Source organism: Acanthamoeba castellanii (assembly GCF_000313135.1).
Source record: "Acanthamoeba castellanii str. Neff unplaced genomic scaffold scf7180000084720, whole genome shotgun sequence".
Classification (NCBI taxonomy): Eukaryota; Discosea; order Longamoebia; family Acanthamoebidae; genus Acanthamoeba; species Acanthamoeba castellanii.
Genome location: NW_004457674.1, coordinates 134,926 through 156,217, shown reverse-complemented (window position 1 = coordinate 156,217; position 21,292 = coordinate 134,926). Strand labels below are relative to the sequence as shown.

The window sequence follows — 21,292 nt, the reverse complement described above, 5'->3', positions numbered from 1 at the left end:
TTTATTGCTTTTTCTGCGGCCACGCAAGAGTGACGCTCACCACCTCACCTACCTTCATTCACTGCGCAGTTAATAGAACCAATATGTCGAGTATCAGCGCCATCCGCATGAACAACGCCGCTTCGTCTGCCTCGACCATGGCCGGCTGGCGACGGGCCTTTGGTGCCGCCTTCAACGCCCCCTACGGCTCCGCCTCGTCGTGGGCCAGGTACCTCCTCTTTCCCGCCCAATTATCTGCCGTTTTCTTCTTTTTATATTATATTATATTTTCCGCCATGTTTTCCGCCAATGGGGCAGCCACTGGCTGACCCTTCGCGCGATTCGTTCCACAGGATGAAGAACGCCGCGGCGTGGAGTGGCTTCTTCTTCTTCCAGGCGGCCATCTTCCACCCGTCCTCCCAGTTCCGAACCTCGTCTGCCCGCACCTCCACGCCCGCCAGCAATCAGCAGCAGCGATGGGCCAAGCAGCAGTAACCAACAATAACCAAGTCACCAGTGACCAGCCACAACTCGGTTGTTGTCCAACCGGTTGAGCACTGGGCCAGTGTAATTAGTGTACACCACCTTTGTATCTAGCCCCCAAACCAAAACCAAACCATCAATCAACTGCACATAAACAACAAAACAAAGCTGCCAAAGCTTCAACCCAGCTTCCCTTCTGCCTGGCATTGTTTTCGGTGAAGAGCATCCAAGAAAATAGTGGTGCACCATAGGTGGGTGGGTTCTTCTTGCCTGGTGGGTTGGGCATACAACCACCCCAACGAATACCATGAAGGGCGCCAAGAAGAAGTACGGACCCAGGGGGTTCATCCCGCCGGACCGCAACCAGCGCCTCGCCGCCGTGGCACTCCCCCGACTGGCCGCGGCCAAGGTTGTGCACTACTTGCTCGTTGGGACCTATCCTCATCTTCTTCTTCTTCTTCTAACCACGACCGCTTCCTTTCCTTCACACGGCCCTTGCCTTGCGTGCTGCGTTGCGTGGGCGAGCAGGATGAGAGGAGCCGGCGACTGCACGCCTACCTCGAAGAGGCCGTCCAGGACGAGACGGCCTTCCGCCCCATAACCATTCCCCAACGTACCTGACGCACTACTGCATGTGCCGTGTGTTGCGTGTGCCGTGTGTGCGGTTTTTTGTGCTGAGCGTGGGTGGGTGCAGCGGGGCAGTGGCTGAGCGACAATTTCGAGCCCGGCCAGCCGGTGAAGAAGTACATCAAGTCGGCCCACACTCTCACCACACCCAAGGGCCGCAGCGGGTACTGCCCTCCCCCACAATGCTGTGCATTCCTTTGATGACCACCGGCTGACGTGGCGTCGTGTTGCACGGCAACGGCCAGGTCGGCGGCGCCGGTGCGGGACACGATCTACCTGATCCCGATGGGCAGCTTCGAGGACGACCGCAGCCCGCCCCTCGAGGAGCTGCTGCGCTTCGGGGAGGCCTACCTGCAGATGCCGATGGCCCTCCTGCCGGGCCTCCACCTGCGGCCGAGCGACAGACAGCGCGAGACCCACCTTCAGGTGGACTTCCCGCCCGAGCTGCGGCCACGGTACGGTGCCCAGTCATGTACACCCCTTTTTTTATGTCCGGCATGAGTGTTCGGATCTAAAAAGCAGTGTGCCACTTCAGGAGTGCGGCGGCGAGGGATCAGGAGATCAGGTGGCGCTGGCACCACGAGCACACTAAGCGCAAGCAGCTTTCGACGCGCGACATCCACTCGCTCCTCCGCTCCGTGCTCCCCGATGACGGTGCGACGCAACACTTCACGCTGGCCCGCGAGTGAATTGTCTGACTGCTTGCGTGCAAACGCGTGTGCGGTGTCTCCAATCTCCAGGCTTTTGCTTGATCGCGCTCCTGATGGACGATCTGTTCCCTACCGACAACCCCAAGAGCTACGTCGCCGGCGAAGCCGACAGGTCCAACAGGTACTGGACGGGGCCACCTGGTGATTGACCAGAGCTGACGGTGGCGGCGGGCTCAGGTCGGGCGTGTTCAGCTTCTCCCGGTTCCATCCAGGCTTCTTCACCGACGAGGAGGAATTGCGGAGGCTGGCACCCAGCGAGAAGGCCGTTCTCCTTCGCCGATCCTGCAAACTCATGGTCCACGAGGTATCACACCTCTTCGCTCTTCTCTCTTCTCTCGTCTTCTCTCTTTCAAGTGTTCACACCCTCCCCCCCCCGCTGGCTTAACTCGTTTGTTGCAGTTGGTGCATCTCTTCGGGCTGGCCGTACGCCTCCCCTCTCGCATCTGCTGCGCTGTTCTTCATTATTTAATGATCTAATCTATTTATCTTTCTTCTTGGTCAGCACTGCATTCACTACCTGTGCATCATGAACGGGACGAAGGGCCTGACGGAAGGCGCCGGCAAGCCGACCCACCTGTGCCCGTGTTGCCTGCACAAGGTGTTCCTATTCAGGTGCGTGCGCCGGCCCGATTCCGTCACACACAACTCACCGCACGCACCACCGCCCACACTCATGACACACTCACCACCCGGACAGCTGCCGACAGAAACCGGAGGGCTTCGACGTTGAGCAGCGCTACCTGCAACTGGCCGAGTTCTTCCGGTATCTGCGCCGGTGGAGCCGCTGCTGCTGTGACGACCGCGCTGATGTCTTATGTCCTTGGGTGGCTGGGTGGGTGGCTCAGAGAGCACGCGGACGGATTCGAGCGAGAGCTGGCGTGGACGGCCACAGAGCTGTCGCGTCTGGAACAGTGCCTGCCTCGGCCCAGGAGAACGCACCCCGCCATGACTACGTCATCGGCCGCCGCGGCACCGACCAGCGGGGAAGAAGGGGCGGAGGAGGAATGCAATGAAGAAGAAGAGGGAGAAGAGGAAGAGGGCCAATGAGCACAACATTTTTAGCAAAATAATCAAAAGTGCGGCTAGTTTATTTTTATTTATTTTTAAAATTATTTACTGCGGACTTGGGTGGTCGCACAAAACGACCGGAGGCAAAAGAGCGAAAACGACAAGAGAACGAAGGAGGGCGAGTAGCACACCAACCAAAAGGGAAGCGGCTCTCTGGGGGTTGCACGGCCGACCAACCCCCTGCAAGGAGTTTAAAAACCGCCACAGCCGTGGAACTGTAAACTATTATCACTTCGTATTGTTGGAGAGGGAAGCACGACAGAGATCACATCACCACCCACAACCCATTTCTTCTTCTGCCTCTCCACTACAAATCAATCCATCCTCTCTTGGATTGATTTATTCCTTAATAATTATTTGATTTACCATTTAATCAATAATTATTTAATTCATATATTCGTGTGTGCGTGATGGATCTTCGGTCACTCTTTCACTCCGTCTTCGCTTCCTCTTCATCCAACGCACCTTCTCCCTCTCCCTCTCCATCCTCCTCCTCTTCATCATCTTCTTCCTCGTCCTCCACTTCGTCACCGTCAGCCACCCGACGTCGCCTGTTGAAGATGAAGAACAGCAACACCACCGCCAGTAGCGCTCCGAACGCCGAAGCCGCCATGCGCAGATCCGCCTCCTCGCCTCGTCTGCCCTCCGCCGTCACCTCGCCTTCATCTTCATCTCATCTTCATCGTCTTCTTCATCGATCAACAAGCTCAAGACCAAGTCCTGCTCCGTCGCCGTCTCGCCGGCCCGTCGGGCGCGCCGCAGCCACGGAACAGCCCCGGCGCCGAGGCCGAGGCCCAGCAGCAGCAGCGGCCCAAGGGTCGGGTGGTGGTGACCCGAGTGGTGGAGGCCGAGCAGGTGTTCCCGGAGCTGCCGGACGAGCTGAAGCTGCACGTCCTGTCGTTCCTGGCCGAACGCGACATGGCCGTGTTCGGCGCCGTGTGTCGCCAGGCCGCGGCCATGGCCAACGACAACCACGTGCGCGCACCCCGTCACACCACTTTTTATTATTTTTTTTCTGTGGAATGCTGACTATGCTCACCACCTGTGCGTGTCGTGCGGTATGTGTGTCGTGTCGTGTCGTGTCGTGTCGTGTCGTGTGCGACGAACAGTTGTGGAAGCGGTTGTACTCGCGGCGCTACGATTCGGTGCAGCCACCGGCGGCGCCCGTGCCGTTCCCGTCGTCCGCGCCGCCCTCGCCCTCCGTCCCGTCCCGCTCGGCCCCGCCCTCGCCCGCTCCCCGCTCCCTCTACGCCTCCGCCTCGCCCGCCCTCGCCGCCCGCTTCGCCCGCTCGGCCCCGGCCTCCCCCTACGCCGCCGCCGATGCTGACGTGGCAGTCGCCGTCGCCGCGCCTTCGCCCGGCCTCACCCGCCGCCCGCACCGTCTCCTGCCGGCGCTCGCCGGGTCTCCGCAGGTCAACGCCGCGCGGCCCGCCCGACAGGCCGAGGCGCCGCGCAACGACAACCGCGGGCGCAAGGACGACGACGCGCTCGAGGCCGCGCTCGGGAAGCTGAGCCTCGAGGCCGAGGCGGTGGTCGATGCCCAGGCGGCCGGCGCGGAGGCGGAGGCGCACGAGGAGCTGAACAGCTGCGAGTGGAAGGAGCACATGCAGTACCGCCACATGGTGCTCCACAAGCGGTGGCGCCAGGAGGCGCCCTACGCCGTCACCACCGCCCGCGGCCACACCGGCAACGTACGGCCGCATCGCCCCACATTCCTCACACATTCCTCACACCCATTTTGCTGACGTCATCATGTGTGGTGTGTGTCGTGTGTCGTGTGTCGGTGTGTCGTGTGTCGTGTGTCGTGTGTCGTGTCATGACAGGTGTACTGCATTCAGTTCGACAGCGAGAACGATCTGCTGATCTCGTCGAGCCAGGACGCGACGGTCAAGCTGTGGGACATGAGCGCCACCACGGCCACCCTCAACTGCACGCTCAAGGGCCACACGGGCCCCGTCGGCAGCGTCTCCTTCCTGCCGTCGGCCCACCTCGCCATTTCCGGGTCGGACGACAAGACCATTCGGGTGTGGGACACGGCCCGGGCCGCCGAGGCCGCCGCCGCCAGCAAGGACGGCGGCGGCAGCAGCAGCGCGAGCTGCGTGAAGGTGCTCCAGACGGGCGGCGAGGACGGCGTGTGGGCGCTCCAGTTCGACGCGCAGCGCCTGGTGGCGGACTCGGGCGACAAGACGATGGGCATGTGGGACACGGAGACGATGGAGCTCCTCACCAAATTCTCCGGCCACACGTATGCACCCTCCTTGTCTCTTTGTCTCGTCGTCTTCGTTCTTTGCTCTTCGTTCTTCGCACTCACTCGGGGGCGTGGGTGCACAGGAAATTTGTGGAATGTCTGCAGTACGACGGCAACCTGCTCTTCTCGGGAGCGCAGGACCACAACCTCATCAGTACGCTGCTCTCTATTATTATTATCATTATTATTATTGTTCATTCATTATCGAATTATTATATATTATTATATTATTATTTATTTTTGAAATGTAAGGTAGCTCATCAATGTTGGTGCCTGTTCCAGTGTGGGACATGTCGACGGCCCAGCCGCTTCACCACTTCAAGGCCTGCAAGGCGTCCGTCTATTGCCTGCAGGTATGTAGACCACCACAACACCACCACATCTTTACGGGCGCCGCGGCTCACGGTTGTTTTTCTTTCATCTCGCGATTCAGGCGGACGACACGAAGCTGATCTGCGGGAGCGCCGACAAGTCGATCTACTGCTGGGACCTCCGCACGCGCAAGCTGCTCTGGCAGTCGAGCGTCAACCGCGGATGGATCGGTGGCGTGATGTTCGATTGCAGCAAAGTCATCAGCTGCTCCTCTGGTTCGTTCCCTGTTCTCGGCACACGACACGCACGACACTCACCCCAGACGTTTGAATCCACAAACAGACAAGACCGTCAGGGTGCTGGATGTGGAGACGGGCAAGGCCACCAGCAAGTGGCAGCAGCACACCAACTCCGTTCGGTACGTTACTCGCCACACACTACCCACGCACGACACACTGTTGGCTGACTCGCACATCGCACATCGCACAACACACACACGACACACATCACACAACACACAGTGCTCTCAAGTACGATGAGAATCGATTGGTGACGGCCTCGTTCGATCAGACGATCAAGGTGTGGAGCTTCCCTTGAGGAAACGCCTCACACTCCCACACACAAGATGTTATTTTTGTCCATAGTAAAGCGCATTTTTTTCCTTTTTGATTGAAAAAAAATGCATTTGCGGTCGACAAGGGTGTCGGCAATAAACAAGTGTGTGGCAGGCAAAGCGCTAACACAACCATTTCGACATCTGGAACGAGAGGCTGTGGGCGTTGAAGAAAGATGGCGAGCATTGGAAGCGTGCTGACGTCGCTGTGCGAGGAATACAAGAAGCGTACACCGCAGAAGCTGAAGATCATCGACGTCTTCCTCGCGTACATCGTGCTGACCGGCGTCATCCAGTTCGTCTACGTGGCCCTCGTGGGCACCTTCCCCTTCAACTCCTTCCTCTCCGGCTTCATCTCCACCATTGGCAGCTTCGTCCTCACCGTCTCGCTGCGCATGCAAGTCAATCCCGCCAACAAATTCAGCGGCATTAGCGAGGAGAGGGCCTTCGCCGACTTCCTCCTCTGCAACTTCATCCTCCACCTCGTCGTCGCTAACTTCATGGGTTAAACACGCGTTCGAGACGGACGCCACAACGAAAATCGAGTGAATGCCCCCCCCCCCGGTCTCTCGCCGCGATGGAGGGCCTGCAAGGAAGGAGTGTAATATGGGTGGAGTGTGAGCGCTCTCTGTCTTCGCCCATTCAATCTTGTATCAATCAGCAATAGAATCTTCTTCGATCTCGATCTGCAACATCATTCATGCACGCCCGACCGAGATCAATGTAGTGGAAGGCGGATTCACTGTTTATTCTTCTGCTCTTCAGCTTCCAGCGTCTCAGCCGCAGCTTGCAGCGCAAACTGATCCATCGCCTTGGCCAGCACCACGTCGTACTCTGACACGCCCTTGCAGGTGTGCGTGGCCAGAGTCACCTCCACGCGGTTGTACACGTTGAACCACTCGGGATGGTGGTCCATCTACAGAGATTCGACCTCGATCAGCGCTCAGGTGAAGATCAATGGAATCAATGAATGGAGGCAGGTGCACCTCTTCAGCCTTTTCGGCAGTGAGATTCATGAATCGCCAGGCCTCCTTGAAATCCTTGAAGGTGAAGGTGCGCTGGATGGCATCACGGCACATGACCTGCTGCCAGAAGGGCACCTCCTCCCTCAGCCGGCGCTCGCGCTCCTCCCCCTCCAACTTCTCGCGCGAAAGGCCTGCAGTCGTGCTCATCTTCTTCGATCTTGGTCGTAGATGCAATGTGATTGTCTTTGTCGCTACAGCGCCGCTACTCGCACCGACCAACCCCAATTTTCTCTGGAATGCTCCTACGCCAGCTGAGCTTCTCATTGTGCTGTGTTGCTGTTGTGTAGAGTATGTATGGCGACAGTCTGGGGTTGGTTTGTTTGCTGGCCAACAAGATGTATGCATTCCAATAAAATGATGATGGTGGCAATGAAGGTCAAGGAGGAAGGGAGAGCAGTTGGTCATTCTCTTCACATGCGCACCCTCTCGTTCTTGGGATCGAAGGGCGGCTGGAGGGAGACGGAGGCGGGCACCCTCTTGGAGGCCACCTCGACCTCGTAGCGCCCGGCCTTGACCCAGTCGGGCGTCACCAGCCGGTCCTCTTTGGTCGCCGTGTTCGCCAGTTTGCGCACGTAGCCCAGGCCCACGCTTCGGCCCACCGTGTGACCGTAGGCCACCGACGTCAGGTAGCCACACACTTGCCCTGGGGTTGGCCGCACCACGATGAGAACAACGCACGCACCGCGCGCACCGCACGCACCGAACAAAACACGCGCGGCACACGCGTAAAGGAAGGGTGGTACCGTCTCTGAAGATGGGTTCGCCGCCGTGAGGATAGACCTCCTGGTCGTTGTCGATCACAAACACAGCGAGCCTCTTCTCGAGACCCTCCTTCTTCTGCCTCAGCAGCACGTCCTGTCGAGAATACCAGGGCGGTTGTGAGTGTGTGCGTGCGGTGGTGTGTGTGTGGTGTGTGTGTGTGTCGTGTTTACCTTGCCGAGGAAATTCTTCGTCTCGTTCTTGAGGTCCACGGCAAAGCCGAGTCCGGCCTCGAGTGGCGTATCATCGGGCGTGATGTCGCTGCCCCATGCGCGGTAGCCCTTCTCCAGGCGCAGCCCGTCGATCGCGTAGTAGCCCGCATCGCGCAGCCCGATGCGCGTGCCCTCGTTGGCCTTGGCGTGCAGCAAATCGTAGACCTTCGCCGAACGACACGCGTCAGCTCACACACCGCACACACACACAACAGAGAGGGCCACGCATTGCACACATACCAGGAGGGTGGACTCGATGGGCACGTAGAGCTCCCAGCCGAGCTCGCCCACATAGGTGATGCGACTGGCCCGCACCTGCGTGATGCCCAGGGGCACCTCCTGCGAAGTTCCGAAGGGGAAGGCCTATGGTCCGTGTGCGCGGCGTGTGCGGTGAGATCTCAATAGAAGCAAAAAGCGCCAAAAGGCGAAAGTGTAGTGTTGGGTTGGGTGGGAGGCGCGCACCTCGTTGGAGAGGTCGCGGTCTGCGATGACACGCGAGAGGAGCTCGCGCGACTTGGGTCCCATGAGCGATAGGGTGGAGTACTGGGGCGACACGTCGACGATGCTCACTTCCTCGTCCTCTTGAATGTTGCGGCTGATCCAATCGTAGTCCCGCGTAGCTGTGTGCGCGACCACCATTTAGAATAATGGCCAAACAAGGTGGAAGAAAATAAAAATGATGATTCCGGCGAGTGTTGATCTCGCGACCTCAAGCGTGTTAGGCTTGCGTGCTACCGTTGCACCACGGAATCTTGATTGTTTCGCAGAACCAGCTGTCTGGAATTCGTGGTATGAACAGTGGTGCCGGTACCTTGCGCTGTGGACGAAACGACGAAGTAGGAGTCCTCGCTGACGCGCGTCACCGTGCAGTCCGTCTCGTAGCCACCGCCTGCGTACCATCCACCATCGGTGACCGCACACGCACACACCGCAGGCACACGCACACAAGAGGGGTCAAGGCGTACGGGGGTTGAGCATGGGGGTGTAGACGACCCGGCCAACCGGTACGGCCACGTCGTTGGCGCACAGACGCTGCATGAACGACTCGACGTGCCGGCCCTTGACCACGAACTTGGCGAACGAGGTCTGATCGAACAGCGCCACCTCGTCGCGGGTCGCCTTGTGCTCCTCGCCTACGTACGGAAGCCACGCTGGGCGATCAAACGTGTACCTACGATGTTCGATGCGTTAGTTGCGCCTGTGCGAATGCGCATTGCCTGCCGTGTGTGTCGTGTGTGCGTGTGCGTGTGTCGTGTGTGCGTGTGTGCGTGTGCGTGTGTGTGTGTGTGTGTGGTGCACACTTGATGGAAGAGGGCGACACGGAGGAGGGCAGGAAGTAGTTGGGCCGTTCCCATCCCATCTTGCTGCCGAACTGGGCTCCCCTCGCCGCCAGCCGTTCGTAGAGGGGCGACACCCTGAGCGGCCGGCCGGACTGCAGCTCGTACTTGGGCCACGGGATCTGCGCAACAACAATGTTATTACAATAATAATAACATTAACAACAACAACAACAACAACAAATAAATAATTAACAACGCAGGAATTGCGGTAGTGGTGGTGTAGCATGTGCCTGGTAGTGCAGCCCGAGGGTTTCCATGGAGCGCTGCTTTTGGAAATTATCGTTGGCGTGGTACTTGCCGAAGCGGCGGATGTCGACCGACCACAGGTCCATCGTCGGATAGCCCTGCAAGGGACAGCCATTCAAGCAATCACCCACGTCCACGTCATCATTGCCATGCTCGCTCACGACGTGTACTCAGCAGCAGCAGCGGGAGTCATCGTACCTGGATGAGCCACTCGGAGAGGGCCTTGCCAGCGCCGGCAGCCGAGGCAATGCCTGACGAGTTGAACCCGGCCGCCACGAAGAAGTTCCTCACCTCCGGCGCTTCGCCCAATATGTACTGCACGACATAGCGCGGGCGACGATTGCGGATTAAGCCCATGTGCCCATCACACAGCGCAGGGACATGCATCGCGTCGATTACATCGCATATATCTCAACAGTATGTGAGGAAAGTACCTGATTGTCGGGCGTGAAAGACTCGGGGCCGTTGAGCAGTTGGCGCACTTCGGCCGTCTCCAGCGCGGGGCACCGCTCCAGCGCCGAGCTGTCGACAAACGAAACGTCAATTGGGAAGGCAACGTGGGCGAGGAATTCGGTGGAGAAAAGGAGGGGAGGCGAGTACTTCATGAGAATGGAGAAATGGTCCCAGTCCTCGTCGAACAGCTGGAACTGGAAGTCATTCGGCACACCATCGGCAAAGCACTGAGCGCCACGGCAGAAAAATCCAAGGAATGCCAAGAATTGTCAATCAGTCATTACTGAGGAGTAAGAGAAAGAAATCTACCGGTGATCTCTATGCATAGGAGAGGGCGTACGGGTTTGGCGACGGGTTCGAAGCCGCCCATGATGATGCCGCCGCTCCACTCGCGGAAGTAGATGTAGCCATCGGGATCCCTCAACACGGGCAGGTCTGATCCCGCCAAAGGTCAGCACCAACACGAGGGGGGGGGAAGAGCGAAAAAGACGGAGCGCGGAGCAAAGAACGAATGCGGAAAGAGGGGAGGGAGAGGGGGCATCCTGTACAGGAATCAACGCCGTCGATGGGCTTGGTGGAGATGTAGAAGTGCTCGCAGGTGTGAAGCGGCACGTTGACTCCCGCCAGGCGGCCGACCTGCTTGGCCCACATGCCTCCGCAGTTGACGACATACTCGCACTTGATGTCGCCCTCGCTCGTGCTCACGCCGGTCACCGCGTGTTTGTCGGACTTGTGGATCCCCGTCACGCGCACGTTCTCGATGATCTTGACACCCTTCGACTTGGCCCCGGCAGCGAACGCGCTCGTGATGTCGGACGATGTCGCCTGGGAGCCCAAGTCGATCAGACACTTCGTTTACGCGCAACACGCGACGCGACGGACGGCACACACGACGGGTTCGTACCACGCCATCGTGAGGAATCCAGAGCGCGCCGGTGATGCCCTCGGTGGAGAGGAGGGGCCAGTGCTTCTTGGCCTCCTCGGGAGAGACGAGGTGACCCTCGATGCCGAACGCCCTAGTGGGTAAAACACCAAAACGCGCTTAGCCGTGTGAGGATTGTGTGTTGTGTGTGTGTTGTGTGTGTGTGGTTAAGCCTGGTCGTGGCTCCTCGTACCGCATGCGAGACAAGGTCCGCTTGATGTGCGTCATCCTCTCTTGCGTGCGCGCGACAGTCACGCCGCCGCACTGCTTCCAGCCCGTGCCCTAGCGGACGAGGAATCGAAGAGTGTTAAAGGTATGAGCGTACGGATGATGTGTGCGTGCGTGGAGCAGTCAGTGCTGTACCTGGCCGGTCTCCTTTTCCAGGTCGGCATAGAGTTGTATGCCGTAGCGACTGAGCTTGGTCTCGGTCTCGTTGGCTCGAAGCTGCCCGATCAGACCTGCCGCGTGCCACGTCGTGCCACAGCCCAGGGTGCCTTCATGGTACACAGTTATGTGAGCCGGCTTGGTTTCGCTGTGTGTGTGGTGTGTGTGTGTGTGTCGTGCGCGCCAACGATGGTACAATGGTACCCTGCTCCAACAGGACCACGTCGGTCCACCCGAGCTTGGCCAGATGGAAGGCCACACTGGTACCGATCACGCCGCCGCCGATAATCACTGGCACAGCATGAACGCGGTGCGTCAATTCACCACGGGAGGTAGAGGCCACGGTGAGACAAGGAGGACGAGCGAGAGAAGAAGACTTACCAACACGAGACTTGTCGGGCACCCTTTTGTCTGTCGCGGTGGCTGCGCTCTGCGGCCCAGGCGATTATTTATTTATAAATAAGTAATAATTAGCTAATAAAGAATTAGTGGTTTGAGGGCGTACGGTGCTGAAGAGGGGGCTGCTGGCCCAGGGCGAAGCGAACGCATGTCCTCCACTGGTTGTCTTAAGCACGTGGGAGGTGGCTCTAGCAGGCCCACTGCGACTTGCCAACTGTCTCAAGCGTAGCCTGTTTGTTCCTCAAGTAGATGAAGAAGTGAATTAAAGAGAGAGATGTAAGATGATTGATGCCCTGCTACTTGCCATCGAGTGTTATTAAACAACAACAAACCAACAACAACAACATATTCAAAGCTTTCACGCAGCACCAACGCGAGAGGGCGCTACGTGCATCTCTTTACCACGCGCGGCTGGTGCTTGCAAACTACGTTTTTTGGTGCTACGTTTCTGTTTTTGAGTTTCGTTTTGTTCCCGATGCGGCCTGGGCGCGTGGCGCGTCTCGCCTACATGAGGAGACAGTGGTGGTGACCGCCGTCCGCCAGGACCGGTGGGCCGTTCCCCTCCTCTGCTGGGGCGGCAGCGGCGCTCGTGGCAGCGCTGAGCGCGGAAGAGGCCGCCTGGTCTTGGCTGGCGTAGCTCCTGCGCAGCTCCTCCTCCGCCTTCACTCGGCTCGTCAGATCTGTACGCACAGGCAGGTCAGCTTCAACCGCCAATTGCTGACACACCGCACACGACACGACACGACACGACACGACACGACACTCGCGCACGAGTTTACCTTGTCGCGAGTAGAGTGAGTTATAGTGGAGTTCGGCGAGGAAGGAGAGCCAGAGGCTCTTCTGTGTCTTGGCCCCGTCCTGCGGCTTGATCTCCATCCACACCGTGTCCTTGTACGACGTCAGCAAATGAATCTCCACCCCGTACACGTTCGCCGCCGCCTGCGTCCATGAACCACATTGCAATGAGTTTACTCCTACGTCGTGTATCGTGGATCGTGTGCGGTGGTGCGTGTGCGGTGGTACGGTGTACCTGGAGCGTGATGTGATCGCCCCATGTGCCGCGCTTGTCCATCGTGTTGCAGTATTCCGTGTAGTCGCCGGGCACGTACTGTCTGAATCGCTCCGCATTGGCCTGCGCGCGCATGCACACGTCGCCAGGCCCGCCAATGAGCGACTTCTCGCAAACGAGAGAAAGAGAAGAGTTTGGATCGCCGAGGCCGGGCGCGCGCGGTGCGTACTCTGAGGTAATTGACGATGGTGTGCCTCACCACGGCCGCCATTCCCGTGGTACGGTACAACTGGTCCGCCAACGACGCAAACTGGCAATCGCCGTTGCCCTATTGGCGGGGGGGGGAAGCGCTGATGAGCTATTGTCCCGCACACACGACACACGACACATCCACACATCCACACGGGACGCTGGCCTACCGAGACGCTGTACTCGGCCAGCGTGTACAGGTCGAGCCTCTTCTTGAGCAGCTGCTTCCCGTTGAGGTATTCATCGTTCTCCTCAAACTGCAGCAGCAGCAGCAGCAGCACGAGGTGAGCTGACGGGTGTTGGACATCTCACGCGCGCTAAAAGCTTTAGTGGCGTACACTGTTGAAGGTGTTGACGCGTGGTCGGAAGGCGTCCTTGATCGCCGAGACCTCGTCGGCCATTCCCTCCTTGACCTTCAATCATTGTTGAGGAAAAGTGGTCAGACCAACCGCTGATCTCTGCGCCAACCGCCGGGAGGGCGGGCGTACTCGGTGCAGCACTCTTCGTATCTTGCGATCGAAGCGTCGACCGATGGAGATCGCGTCCGCTGCATTCATCAAGTGAGTGAGTGAGTGACACGCCAGGTCAGCTACTGTGGTGTGGTGTCGTTGCTCGACAGGTGGGCTCGCCAATGTCAATGCGTACCGGAGGCCACTTGCTCGCTCTGTGCCACGGCGCGTGCGATCGCCTCGTCGTTGGCCGTATTGACCGCCATGCCCTACACCGCGATCATGAGCCCACGTAGTGTGGGACGAGCTCATGGTTAGCCGCCATCGCCATCGCCATCGCCTCGGCAACACCGGTTGTGCTGTGCTGTGTTGTGGTGCTGGCCTCAGGGTCGGTAGAGGCAGGGGAAGGGTTGCACCTTCTCCAGGGACGGCATACGTCGCAGGCTGTCCCTCACTCCCGGCGGCAATCGGCCCAACGCCCTGGCTTGTGTTTGGGCCAACACACAAAAGAAGAAAATACAATACAATACAATGAATAAATTAAATATTAGTTTTTAAAGATAAATAGAAAAGTAGAAATAAAAAGTGTAAAAGAAGAAGACTTGGGTGAGTAACCTGCTTCTTGGGAGAGTGACTCTACAGACTCGTCGTCTTCATCTTCATCTTCTGGACTCTGGCCGCCCCCATGTAGCCCCACCTGGTGGTGATGTGGGTGGGCAGCCAGCGCAGGGGGCGCAGATGAAGCCAGCCCTTGATGGTGGTGGGTCTGCAGACCAGCACTCGGCACAGAGGCGGCCGAGTGGGGCGCACTCGGGTGGTAGTGCGTGCGCCCCCACAGGCGACTGCGCTGCTGCTGCGCCTCAGCTTCAGCCATGGCCCTGGCAATGGCCTCATCGTTCTCGGTGGGTGCACCAGGCTGGTGCTCTGCAGAGGTTTGCATCTTGCTCTTGTCTGCAGAATAAAATAATAAAATGAAAACTAATTTATGAATTTTTTAATATAATATTCATTTATTATTATTTGGTTGAAGATGACGACGCGTCCGCTGTCGGCTGACCTGCTGGCGATGCAGCTGGCGACGGTGGACGTGCTCGGGTCCATGTTCTGCCTCCCGGGCGAGCTGACCATGTCGCCCGCGGACACGGCCGCCGTCGAACGCGTCCGATCCTTCGTCGAATCTTCATCCTCCGACGTGCCCTCGAATCTGCCTCCCTCCTTCACCCTCTCCATCCATCTCACCTTCGAATGCGAGCTCGACATCGCCAAGCCATCCCCTTCAGTTCAAAATCGCTCCAAATCGCCAGCTCAAAATCGCGATCTGGCCCTCGAGCTCGTCGTGGTGCTGCCATTGACCACCACCGCCGACGCCGCGGCTGACAACGACGGCTACGCCGATGCGCCGCCGCCCATCATCTCGATGCAATGCCCGTCGTGGATGGACCGCGCCGCACACGCCACCATCGTCGCGTCGCTGCCCTCGGGCGAGCCCGACTGCGTGCTGCCCGCCATCGACTACCTGCGCGACGTGGTCCCGGCCTACATCGAGGACACCGTCAAGCCGGCGGCGGCCGCAGCGGCCGCAGCAGCCGCGGCCACGGCCACGAGCCGGCGGCGGCGGGTCATCGATGACGACGAGTGCGAGGAGGGCCTGATTCGCGTGTGGTTCTACTTTCCCTCGCTCTCCACGCGTGAGAAGCGGGCCGACATGGTCAACTGGGCGCCCGGCTACAAGCTCACCGGCTTTGTCCTCGCTGGTGCCACTACCACTCTTTCCCTGCGTGTGCGTGCGTGTGCGGTGGTGTGTGTGCGGTGGTGCGTGTGCGTGTGCGTGTCATACCGTGTTTGACACGCCTGCGTGTAGGCAAGCCGGGCGTGTTGTGTCTCGAGGGGACGTCGTCCAACATCGACTCGTACATGACCGCCATCAAGACGCAGAGCTGGGCTGACATCCCGTCGTTCCAGAAGAAGGTGTCCGAGAAGTGGCGGGAGACGAGCGAGGTCAGGCGTGCGTTCGACGACATGACCGAAATAACGGGGGCCGTGGCCATGCACGGCGCCCGCGGCAATCGCGGGGAGATGGGCGAAGTGGAGCGCATGCTCGAGGAGAAGGGACTCGGCCACGCCTTTGCCAGGGTCCTGCTGTAACAAGCTCCACAAACTTACAACTCATTATCAAAGATGATGTAACCAAGGCAGTCATCCTGTGTTGAAGCCAAGGACACAGAATCTTGAAGTGTATGATCAAACTTGAGGAGGATTCCAACAGCATCATGGGAACATGTGAAGGAGGACTGTGCCACCATCACTCATTCTTCAACCCTATGCACAGTCCTCTTCCCTCAGACAGCCATCTTTGCATTCTTGTCACCCAAGGGAAGGGGGGTCCAGCAGGAACTGTCATAGGTTGGAGGTGTTCCACCTCTTGGGTGTTCTCAATCTGACCACCAGCTCCACTTCTAATTGTGTAATTAACAGGGCTGGCGACCAACAAAGAGTATTCCACATGGTGCAAGTTTAGACTAAGTACTATGTTCACCACAACTATAATTCAAAACAATTTATCCTCCCGCCCTGGTCATCCTCTCCGCCGTTTAGTTCCCGATTTCGATGGGCAGCCAGGCGTCGATGTTCTTCCAGCTGTTGATGGGACGCGACCGGATGGGGAACGACAGATGCTGCACGAGAGAGAGGCAAAACCACAGTTTTAGTAACGCCAACCAACGGAAAAGAACCAGACCTCGAAGACCATGAAGTCAATCAAATAATCCAAATTAAAAATAAAATAAAAAACTGGGACCAGCGGCGTACCAGCTCGTGCTTGACAGTGCCGCTGGACTTGTCGATCTTCTTGGGGAGCCTGTAGCTGTCGGTGCCCTTGAAGTCGGTGTACTTGTCGAGAGGGAACCGGGCACCGCAGTAGAACTCATCCTCGGTACCGGTGGGGACGCCCTATGATTTAAAAAAGAAATGTGAGATGGGGCTTGATCTGCAACGGACGAGTCGTGATGAGAGGGAGAAGGACATACCCGCTCGGCCTCGCCCTTCTTGGGCTTCTTTTGCTTCTTCTTCTTGTCCTTGCTGTCTCCCTCGGGCTTGGCGCCCTTGGTCTCGACGACGCACTTGATTGACTTCATGGTCTTCGAGGTCTGGTTCTTGATCTCGACTGCATGGTGATAAAGATCAATTAGCATTTTGTGCAGCGACACATCTCGCAAATGAAAAATCGCGCCTGAAAGAGGATGAGCAGGCGTACACTTGAGCTCGACCTTCTCCTCGGGCTTGTAGTTCCGGTTCTCGATGGAGACGGTGAATTCGATGACCTTGTCCTTGGCCAGCTCGTAGGTCTTCTTGAGGACCGTTCGGCCGTCGATCACCACAACCGACTGCTCATCGTTCTTCTTGCTCTTCTTGCTCTTCTTCTTCTTGTCGGCCTTACCGTTCTTCTTGTCGCCGTTGTCCTCCTTGGCCTTGGTCTTGGGCGGGTTGTAGATCTCGGGCTCCTTCTTGGCCTCGGCTCGCGGCGTTGTGGTGGCCGATCGCGGGGTGGCCTTGGCAGAAGCAGAAGACGAGGTCTTGTCGCTCGACGTGGACTCCTCCTCGCTGGTCTCCTCCTCCGACTCCTCCTCGCTCGTCTCCTCCTCTTCGGATTCCACCTCCTCGCTCTCCTCCTCCGACTCGGAGTCAGACCTCTTCTTCCTCTCATCTTCGGACGACGACATCTTTGGTTGTGTAGCGGCTCAAATCTGCATTTATCGAAAAACAAAAACAATCATCAGATTGATTAACGACACCCACGCCCTCACACAAGAAACAACCAACGAAGAAGAGATGGAAGAAGAGCCTTCAAGGAGAGCGAGAAGATGGATGGGCGAGAGGGTACCTGCTTGTGCTTGCTTTTTGTTTTTGTGTAGTACGCGAAAGGAACGTTTGTCTTTTGCGCGCCGGCTGGGAGTTGGTTGCGTCAACAGCGAGAGTAGGACGACGCCAGAATGAGGGCCACCACAACTGGTCGCCTTTAGCTCCGCGAACGAGACAACCTGCCGGCATTCTTCATTTCCCGCTCGCGGACATTGTTTTCTAATTAATTGTAGAGGTATGATGAGTATGTCGAGTTATTTCGAGAATTTTCAGAGTTTCTTTTTTCTTTTCTCGCGAAATTGACATCTTTTGGAGGACTAATCAAATCGCTCGGGCAGAATGGAGCTCCCCGAGACCTTGAGAAACACAGGTATTCGATCTCTGCCGGTCTTCCTCTCTTCGATTGGCACTTCGTCTCGATCCTATTTTTTTTTAGATATATGATCCTAAGATTGAGGCCCTCTTTGTTCGGCTGCAGCGCCGACCACGGTCTCTCCCAGCGAAGCGGAGCTGCGGGCCTTCACCCACGAGCAGCTCGTGCAGTACATCTTGCAGAGCCGCTCAGCTCCCTCCTCTGCGCCGGAGCAGTACGGGAGGAAGAGGGAAAGAGAAGGAGCAGCGGAAGAGGGTGCCGCGGGCGAAGGCGACGATGCCACCGCAGAAGCCAAAGCCGACGGCGGGGAGGAAGAAGAGCCCGCGAAGAAGAAGGCCAAGGCCAAGAAGGTCCGTCGTGCTGCTGCCCCCACGTTCTGAGTGGCGTGGTACGCGGTTGGTGCAGTGATTGAAATACGTACGTCGTGTGTCGTTGGTGGTGTTTGTTGGCCTGCAGGAATTTGACATGTCGCGATACCATCAGCGCTACATCGCCCTCAAGCTCGCCTATCTGGGCTGGCAGTACGATGGCCTGGCCGTGCAAAACGACACCGACAACACCATCGAGGTACCGCTCCAGCAGTTTGTGCGTGTGTGCGTGTGCGGTGGTGCGTGTGTGCGTGGTGTATCCGTGAAGTTCATGCGAGGCCTGATCTGTCGCGGTGATACAGACACACCTGATCGCAGCGCTCAAGCGTGTGAAGCTCATCACGGACCGGCCGTCATCCAACTACAACCGATCGGGTCGCACCGACAAGGGCGTGTCTGCCCTGGGCAACGTACGTTGGTCAACTGATCGGTTGCGCTCCACTCAGTCGTTGGTGCGCGCGGGCTGACGCTGGCCCGTGCGCGCAACAGGTCATTTCAGTGCAGGTGCGATCGAACCTGAAGCCGGCCAACCCCATCGACGAGAATGGGGCGAAGGCTGTCATCTACGCCGACACACCACTCGACACCAGCGACCCCAGGAAAGGTGCCCGCGCCCTGCATTGTCGTGTGTGTGTGTGTGTGTGTGTGTGTGTGTGTGTGTGTGTGTGTGTGTGTGTGTGTGTGTGTTAGCGCAAAGCTGAAGCCAATTGTTACCGGCCGCCTTACAGAGGAGATGCCGTACCTCAAGATGATCAACTCGGCGCTTCCGCCGGACATCCAGGTCCTCGCCTGGACCACCGTTCCCAAGGACTTCTCCGCCCGGTAGGCATCGACAGAGTTGTCTTCATTCCTCGCATTCCCGCAGCCTCGCGCGCTAACGATCCCCCATCCACAACCATGCAGGTTCAGCACCAAGCACCGAACCTACAAGTACTTCTTCCTCGCCGAAAACCTTCAGCTTGAGGTATACACGTCGCTGGGCACTCACAGATGCGGGCCACCCACCATGGTGACTCTGATGTGACACTGACCTTGGTGCATTTTGTGGGCCATATATGTTACCCCCCCCCCCAATCATACAATCAGCGAATGCGCGAGGCGGCCAAGAAAATCGAGGGCGAGCACGACTTCAGGCACTTCTGCAAGATGGACGTGGTGAACGTGCACAATTTCGTGCGCACCATCTACTCCTTCGACATCGCTCCCGCCGAGAGCGGGTACCACCACACGTCACCCCCCCCCCTCCTCCCAATTCACCCCCCTTACCACAAGTTGATACCCCCCCCCCTCTCCTCCCCGACGTGACAGTGTCGTGCCCGGGGTGGCCGAGGGTTCGATGTACACGATGACCATTTGCGGCCAGGCCTTTTTGTGGCATCAAGTGCGAATTCCCTCCAGCCGACCACCATCTCGCAACGCCGCCCGTACTCACGCGGGCCGCCTTTTTTCCTGTTCGTGGCTTTGGCTGTGACTCTGCAGGTGCGCATGATGGCCGCCATTCTCTTCCTCGTCGGCTCGGGCCAGGAGGAGCCGACGGTGCGTCACGACACTGATCGAGCCACCAGCAATGTTGTGGGTCTTGCGAGTTGTACTCACGCGGCCATGGTTGGCGTTGCGGCGGGGCAGGTGGTGGACGAGCTGCTGGACGTCGCCAAATTCGAAGGTCGGCCGCACTACCAAATGGCGTCGGAGATCCCGCTGGTCTTCTGGGAGGCCGCCTACGATGAGATCGAATGGACCTACGACCCAGGTACATTGCCACCCACTGCCGCTCCGGCCTGTGTGCTGTGTGCCGTGTGCGGCCTGGCTGCGAAGTGCTAACGTGTTTTCTCCCTCCTCTCCACGGCCGCAGTCGCGGTGAGCCAGGTGCACAAGGTGTTCAGCGAGCGCTGGAAGTGGCTCTCCATCCAGACCGCCGTGGCGCACGCCTACCGCACCTTCCTGGAGGACCGGTACTCCCGACCACATACCAGCACCAACGAGGAATGCGTGAAATGTGGGAAATGTGGGAATGTTGGAATGTTGGTCAAAGCGGTGGCGTGTCACTGGTGCGTGTCTCGCGTCATAGGGTGGTGACTGTAGGACGGAACGAGATCAAGTGGCGCGAGCACGCTGCCAGCCAACCGGGCAAGCCGACCCGGCACGTAAAGCTGCTCGCGCGGGGCAAGGGCGGTACGTCGCACTTTACCTCCCCTTTCCACCGTCGGCGCGCGGACTGCACTTGCCTCGGCGCGATGATCTCTCGCGCGACGTTGTGTTGCGTGTCGTATCGTGTCGTATCATGTGGTGGCTAGTGTCGTGTTGTGCCATGCGTGTTCTTGGAACGATGTTACGCGTGTTACAATCTCGAGATTGTCGTGAGTGTTTGTCGTCCGCTGTTGTTCGTGTGTGAGGCCTTTGTGCCGCCTCTTTTTCTGTGGGCTACCCACGGCGGTGCCTCGGCCTTTCACACTTGCGCTGGGGACAGGCCTGTCACTGAACCTGCGCTCTTTCCCGCACACACGCACACACAACGCACCCACACGCACACAGACACCTATGCGGCGAGGGTGGCCCGCCTGGCCGGGCGAAAGAGAGAGCGCTATATTAAAACTTCCGCCGGCAGGAAGCCCACGGGTGATGATGATGACGGCGATGACGCGACCAAGAGTAGCACGTAGCCTGGCGAATGTCATGACTACATCAAACAAAGAAGGCGGTGATTTGGCGGTTGTGGCGCTGATCAGCACCCAGAGGGGCAACCACCCGGTAATCGCATAAACAACAAACCAGACGCTAATGGCCCGTGATTGGTTCGAAGTCTCCAAAAAAAAGTTGCTCGGCCGTGGCTACGCAGCCGGTTGGCCACAATCTCCCGCGCAAGTGAGCACCCGGAGTGGGAGGAGACGTTAGCCACTTCGCCATTCAGCACAAAGCCCAAACACCTGAGCAAGGCGGACATCTAAGCTAAAGTCACGATGACCGAGCACAGGCAATGGCAGGTCAAGCGTCGACTAAGTGCTTACACGGAGAGCCCAATGGCCGACGACCGCGACCACTACCACCCCAGCGCACACAACTCGCTGTACTACGGCGCCGTGCCACCGGTCAGCAGGATGTCGAGAGCCGCAACGCGGCGGATTAGCATGGCAGCTGCGCCCATCCCCTTCACCGAGACGTTGGCGGCTCGGTCGAGCGACTGCGGCTGCTGCAGCTGCCTAGCTGCG

The 21,292-nt window shown here is 58.4% G+C and overlaps 10 protein-coding genes across 10 annotated transcripts; 6 read left to right on the top strand and 4 right to left on the bottom strand.

Moving 5' to 3' along the window:
- Nucleotides 1-83: 83 nt before the first annotated feature.
- Nucleotides 84-474, top strand: ACA1_153690 (uncharacterized protein; the record flags this gene model as incomplete). Its single annotated transcript, XM_004353615.1, has 2 exons — nt 84-208; nt 333-474. The coding sequence occupies 2 exons, from the start codon at nt 84-86 to the stop codon at nt 472-474; spliced, it is 267 nt and encodes an 88-aa protein (XP_004353667.1).
- Nucleotides 475-769: 295 nt separating this feature from the next.
- ACA1_153680 (Amz2 protein) lies at nt 770-2,846 on the top strand (the record flags this gene model as incomplete). Its single annotated transcript, XM_004353614.1, has 10 exons — nt 770-874; nt 991-1,075; nt 1,157-1,253; nt 1,401-1,544; nt 1,625-1,743; nt 1,830-1,920; nt 1,977-2,103; nt 2,302-2,411; nt 2,497-2,562; nt 2,645-2,846. The coding sequence occupies 10 exons, from the start codon at nt 770-772 to the stop codon at nt 2,844-2,846; spliced, it is 1,146 nt and encodes a 381-aa protein (XP_004353666.1).
- A 581-nt stretch (nt 2,847-3,427) lies between these two features.
- On the top strand, nt 3,428-6,024 carry ACA1_153670 (F-box domain containing protein; the record flags this gene model as incomplete). The annotated part of the gene is made up of 9 exons (XM_004353613.1): nt 3,428-3,503; nt 3,574-3,842; nt 3,977-4,558; nt 4,691-5,112; nt 5,199-5,269; nt 5,398-5,468; nt 5,549-5,702; nt 5,770-5,845; nt 5,949-6,024. The coding sequence occupies 9 exons, from the start codon at nt 3,428-3,430 to the stop codon at nt 6,022-6,024; spliced, it is 1,797 nt and encodes a 598-aa protein (XP_004353665.1).
- A 192-nt stretch (nt 6,025-6,216) lies between these two features.
- On the top strand, nt 6,217-6,549 carry ACA1_153660 (DAD family protein; the record flags this gene model as incomplete). Its single annotated transcript, XM_004353612.1, has 1 exon — nt 6,217-6,549. One exon carries the CDS (start codon nt 6,217-6,219, stop codon nt 6,547-6,549), a length of 333 nt encoding a protein of 110 aa, XP_004353664.1.
- A 230-nt stretch (nt 6,550-6,779) lies between these two features.
- On the bottom strand, nt 6,780-7,212 carry ACA1_153650 (pterin4-alpha-carbinolamine dehydratase; the record flags this gene model as incomplete). The annotated part of the gene is made up of 2 exons (XM_004353611.1): nt 6,780-6,956; nt 7,027-7,212. 2 exons carry the CDS (start codon nt 7,210-7,212, stop codon nt 6,780-6,782), a joined length of 363 nt encoding a protein of 120 aa, XP_004353663.1.
- A 263-nt stretch (nt 7,213-7,475) lies between these two features.
- On the bottom strand, nt 7,476-11,930 carry ACA1_153640 (dehydrogenase; the record flags this gene model as incomplete). The annotated part of the gene is made up of 19 exons (XM_004353610.1): nt 7,476-7,708; nt 7,809-7,920; nt 7,998-8,201; nt 8,277-8,375; nt 8,499-8,656; nt 8,848-8,925; nt 9,002-9,169; nt 9,336-9,408; nt 9,449-9,468; nt 9,570-9,720; nt 9,821-9,937; nt 10,057-10,302; nt 10,416-10,510; nt 10,624-10,924; nt 10,980-11,091; nt 11,191-11,279; nt 11,361-11,491; nt 11,586-11,672; nt 11,927-11,930. The coding sequence occupies 19 exons, from the start codon at nt 11,928-11,930 to the stop codon at nt 7,476-7,478; spliced, it is 2,478 nt and encodes an 825-aa protein (XP_004353662.1).
- Nucleotides 11,931-12,284: 354 nt separating this feature from the next.
- On the bottom strand, nt 12,285-13,753 carry ACA1_153630 (OTUlike cysteine protease family protein; the record flags this gene model as incomplete). Its single annotated transcript, XM_004353609.1, has 8 exons — nt 12,285-12,460; nt 12,560-12,719; nt 12,811-12,954; nt 13,019-13,117; nt 13,209-13,295; nt 13,377-13,451; nt 13,527-13,585; nt 13,684-13,753. The coding sequence occupies 8 exons, from the start codon at nt 13,751-13,753 to the stop codon at nt 12,285-12,287; spliced, it is 870 nt and encodes a 289-aa protein (XP_004353661.1).
- A 764-nt stretch (nt 13,754-14,517) lies between these two features.
- On the top strand, nt 14,518-15,632 carry ACA1_153620 (DUF1115 domain protein; the record flags this gene model as incomplete). Its single annotated transcript, XM_004353608.1, has 2 exons — nt 14,518-15,241; nt 15,349-15,632. 2 exons carry the CDS (start codon nt 14,518-14,520, stop codon nt 15,630-15,632), a joined length of 1,008 nt encoding a protein of 335 aa, XP_004353660.1.
- Nucleotides 15,633-16,078: 446 nt separating this feature from the next.
- On the bottom strand, nt 16,079-17,206 carry ACA1_153610 (uncharacterized protein; the record flags this gene model as incomplete). Its single annotated transcript, XM_004353607.1, has 4 exons — nt 16,079-16,162; nt 16,296-16,436; nt 16,514-16,650; nt 16,741-17,206. 4 exons carry the CDS (start codon nt 17,204-17,206, stop codon nt 16,079-16,081), a joined length of 828 nt encoding a protein of 275 aa, XP_004353659.1.
- Nucleotides 17,207-17,684: 478 nt separating this feature from the next.
- Nucleotides 17,685-20,746, top strand: ACA1_153600 (tRNA pseudouridine synthase A, putative; the record flags this gene model as incomplete). The annotated part of the gene is made up of 14 exons (XM_004353606.1): nt 17,685-17,715; nt 17,824-18,068; nt 18,175-18,285; nt 18,389-18,496; nt 18,591-18,690; nt 18,815-18,908; nt 18,990-19,050; nt 19,173-19,303; nt 19,395-19,467; nt 19,566-19,622; nt 19,713-19,836; nt 19,939-20,038; nt 20,155-20,258; nt 20,619-20,746. The coding sequence occupies 14 exons, from the start codon at nt 17,685-17,687 to the stop codon at nt 20,744-20,746; spliced, it is 1,467 nt and encodes a 488-aa protein (XP_004353658.1).
- Between the last annotated feature and the right edge of the window lie 546 nt (nt 20,747-21,292).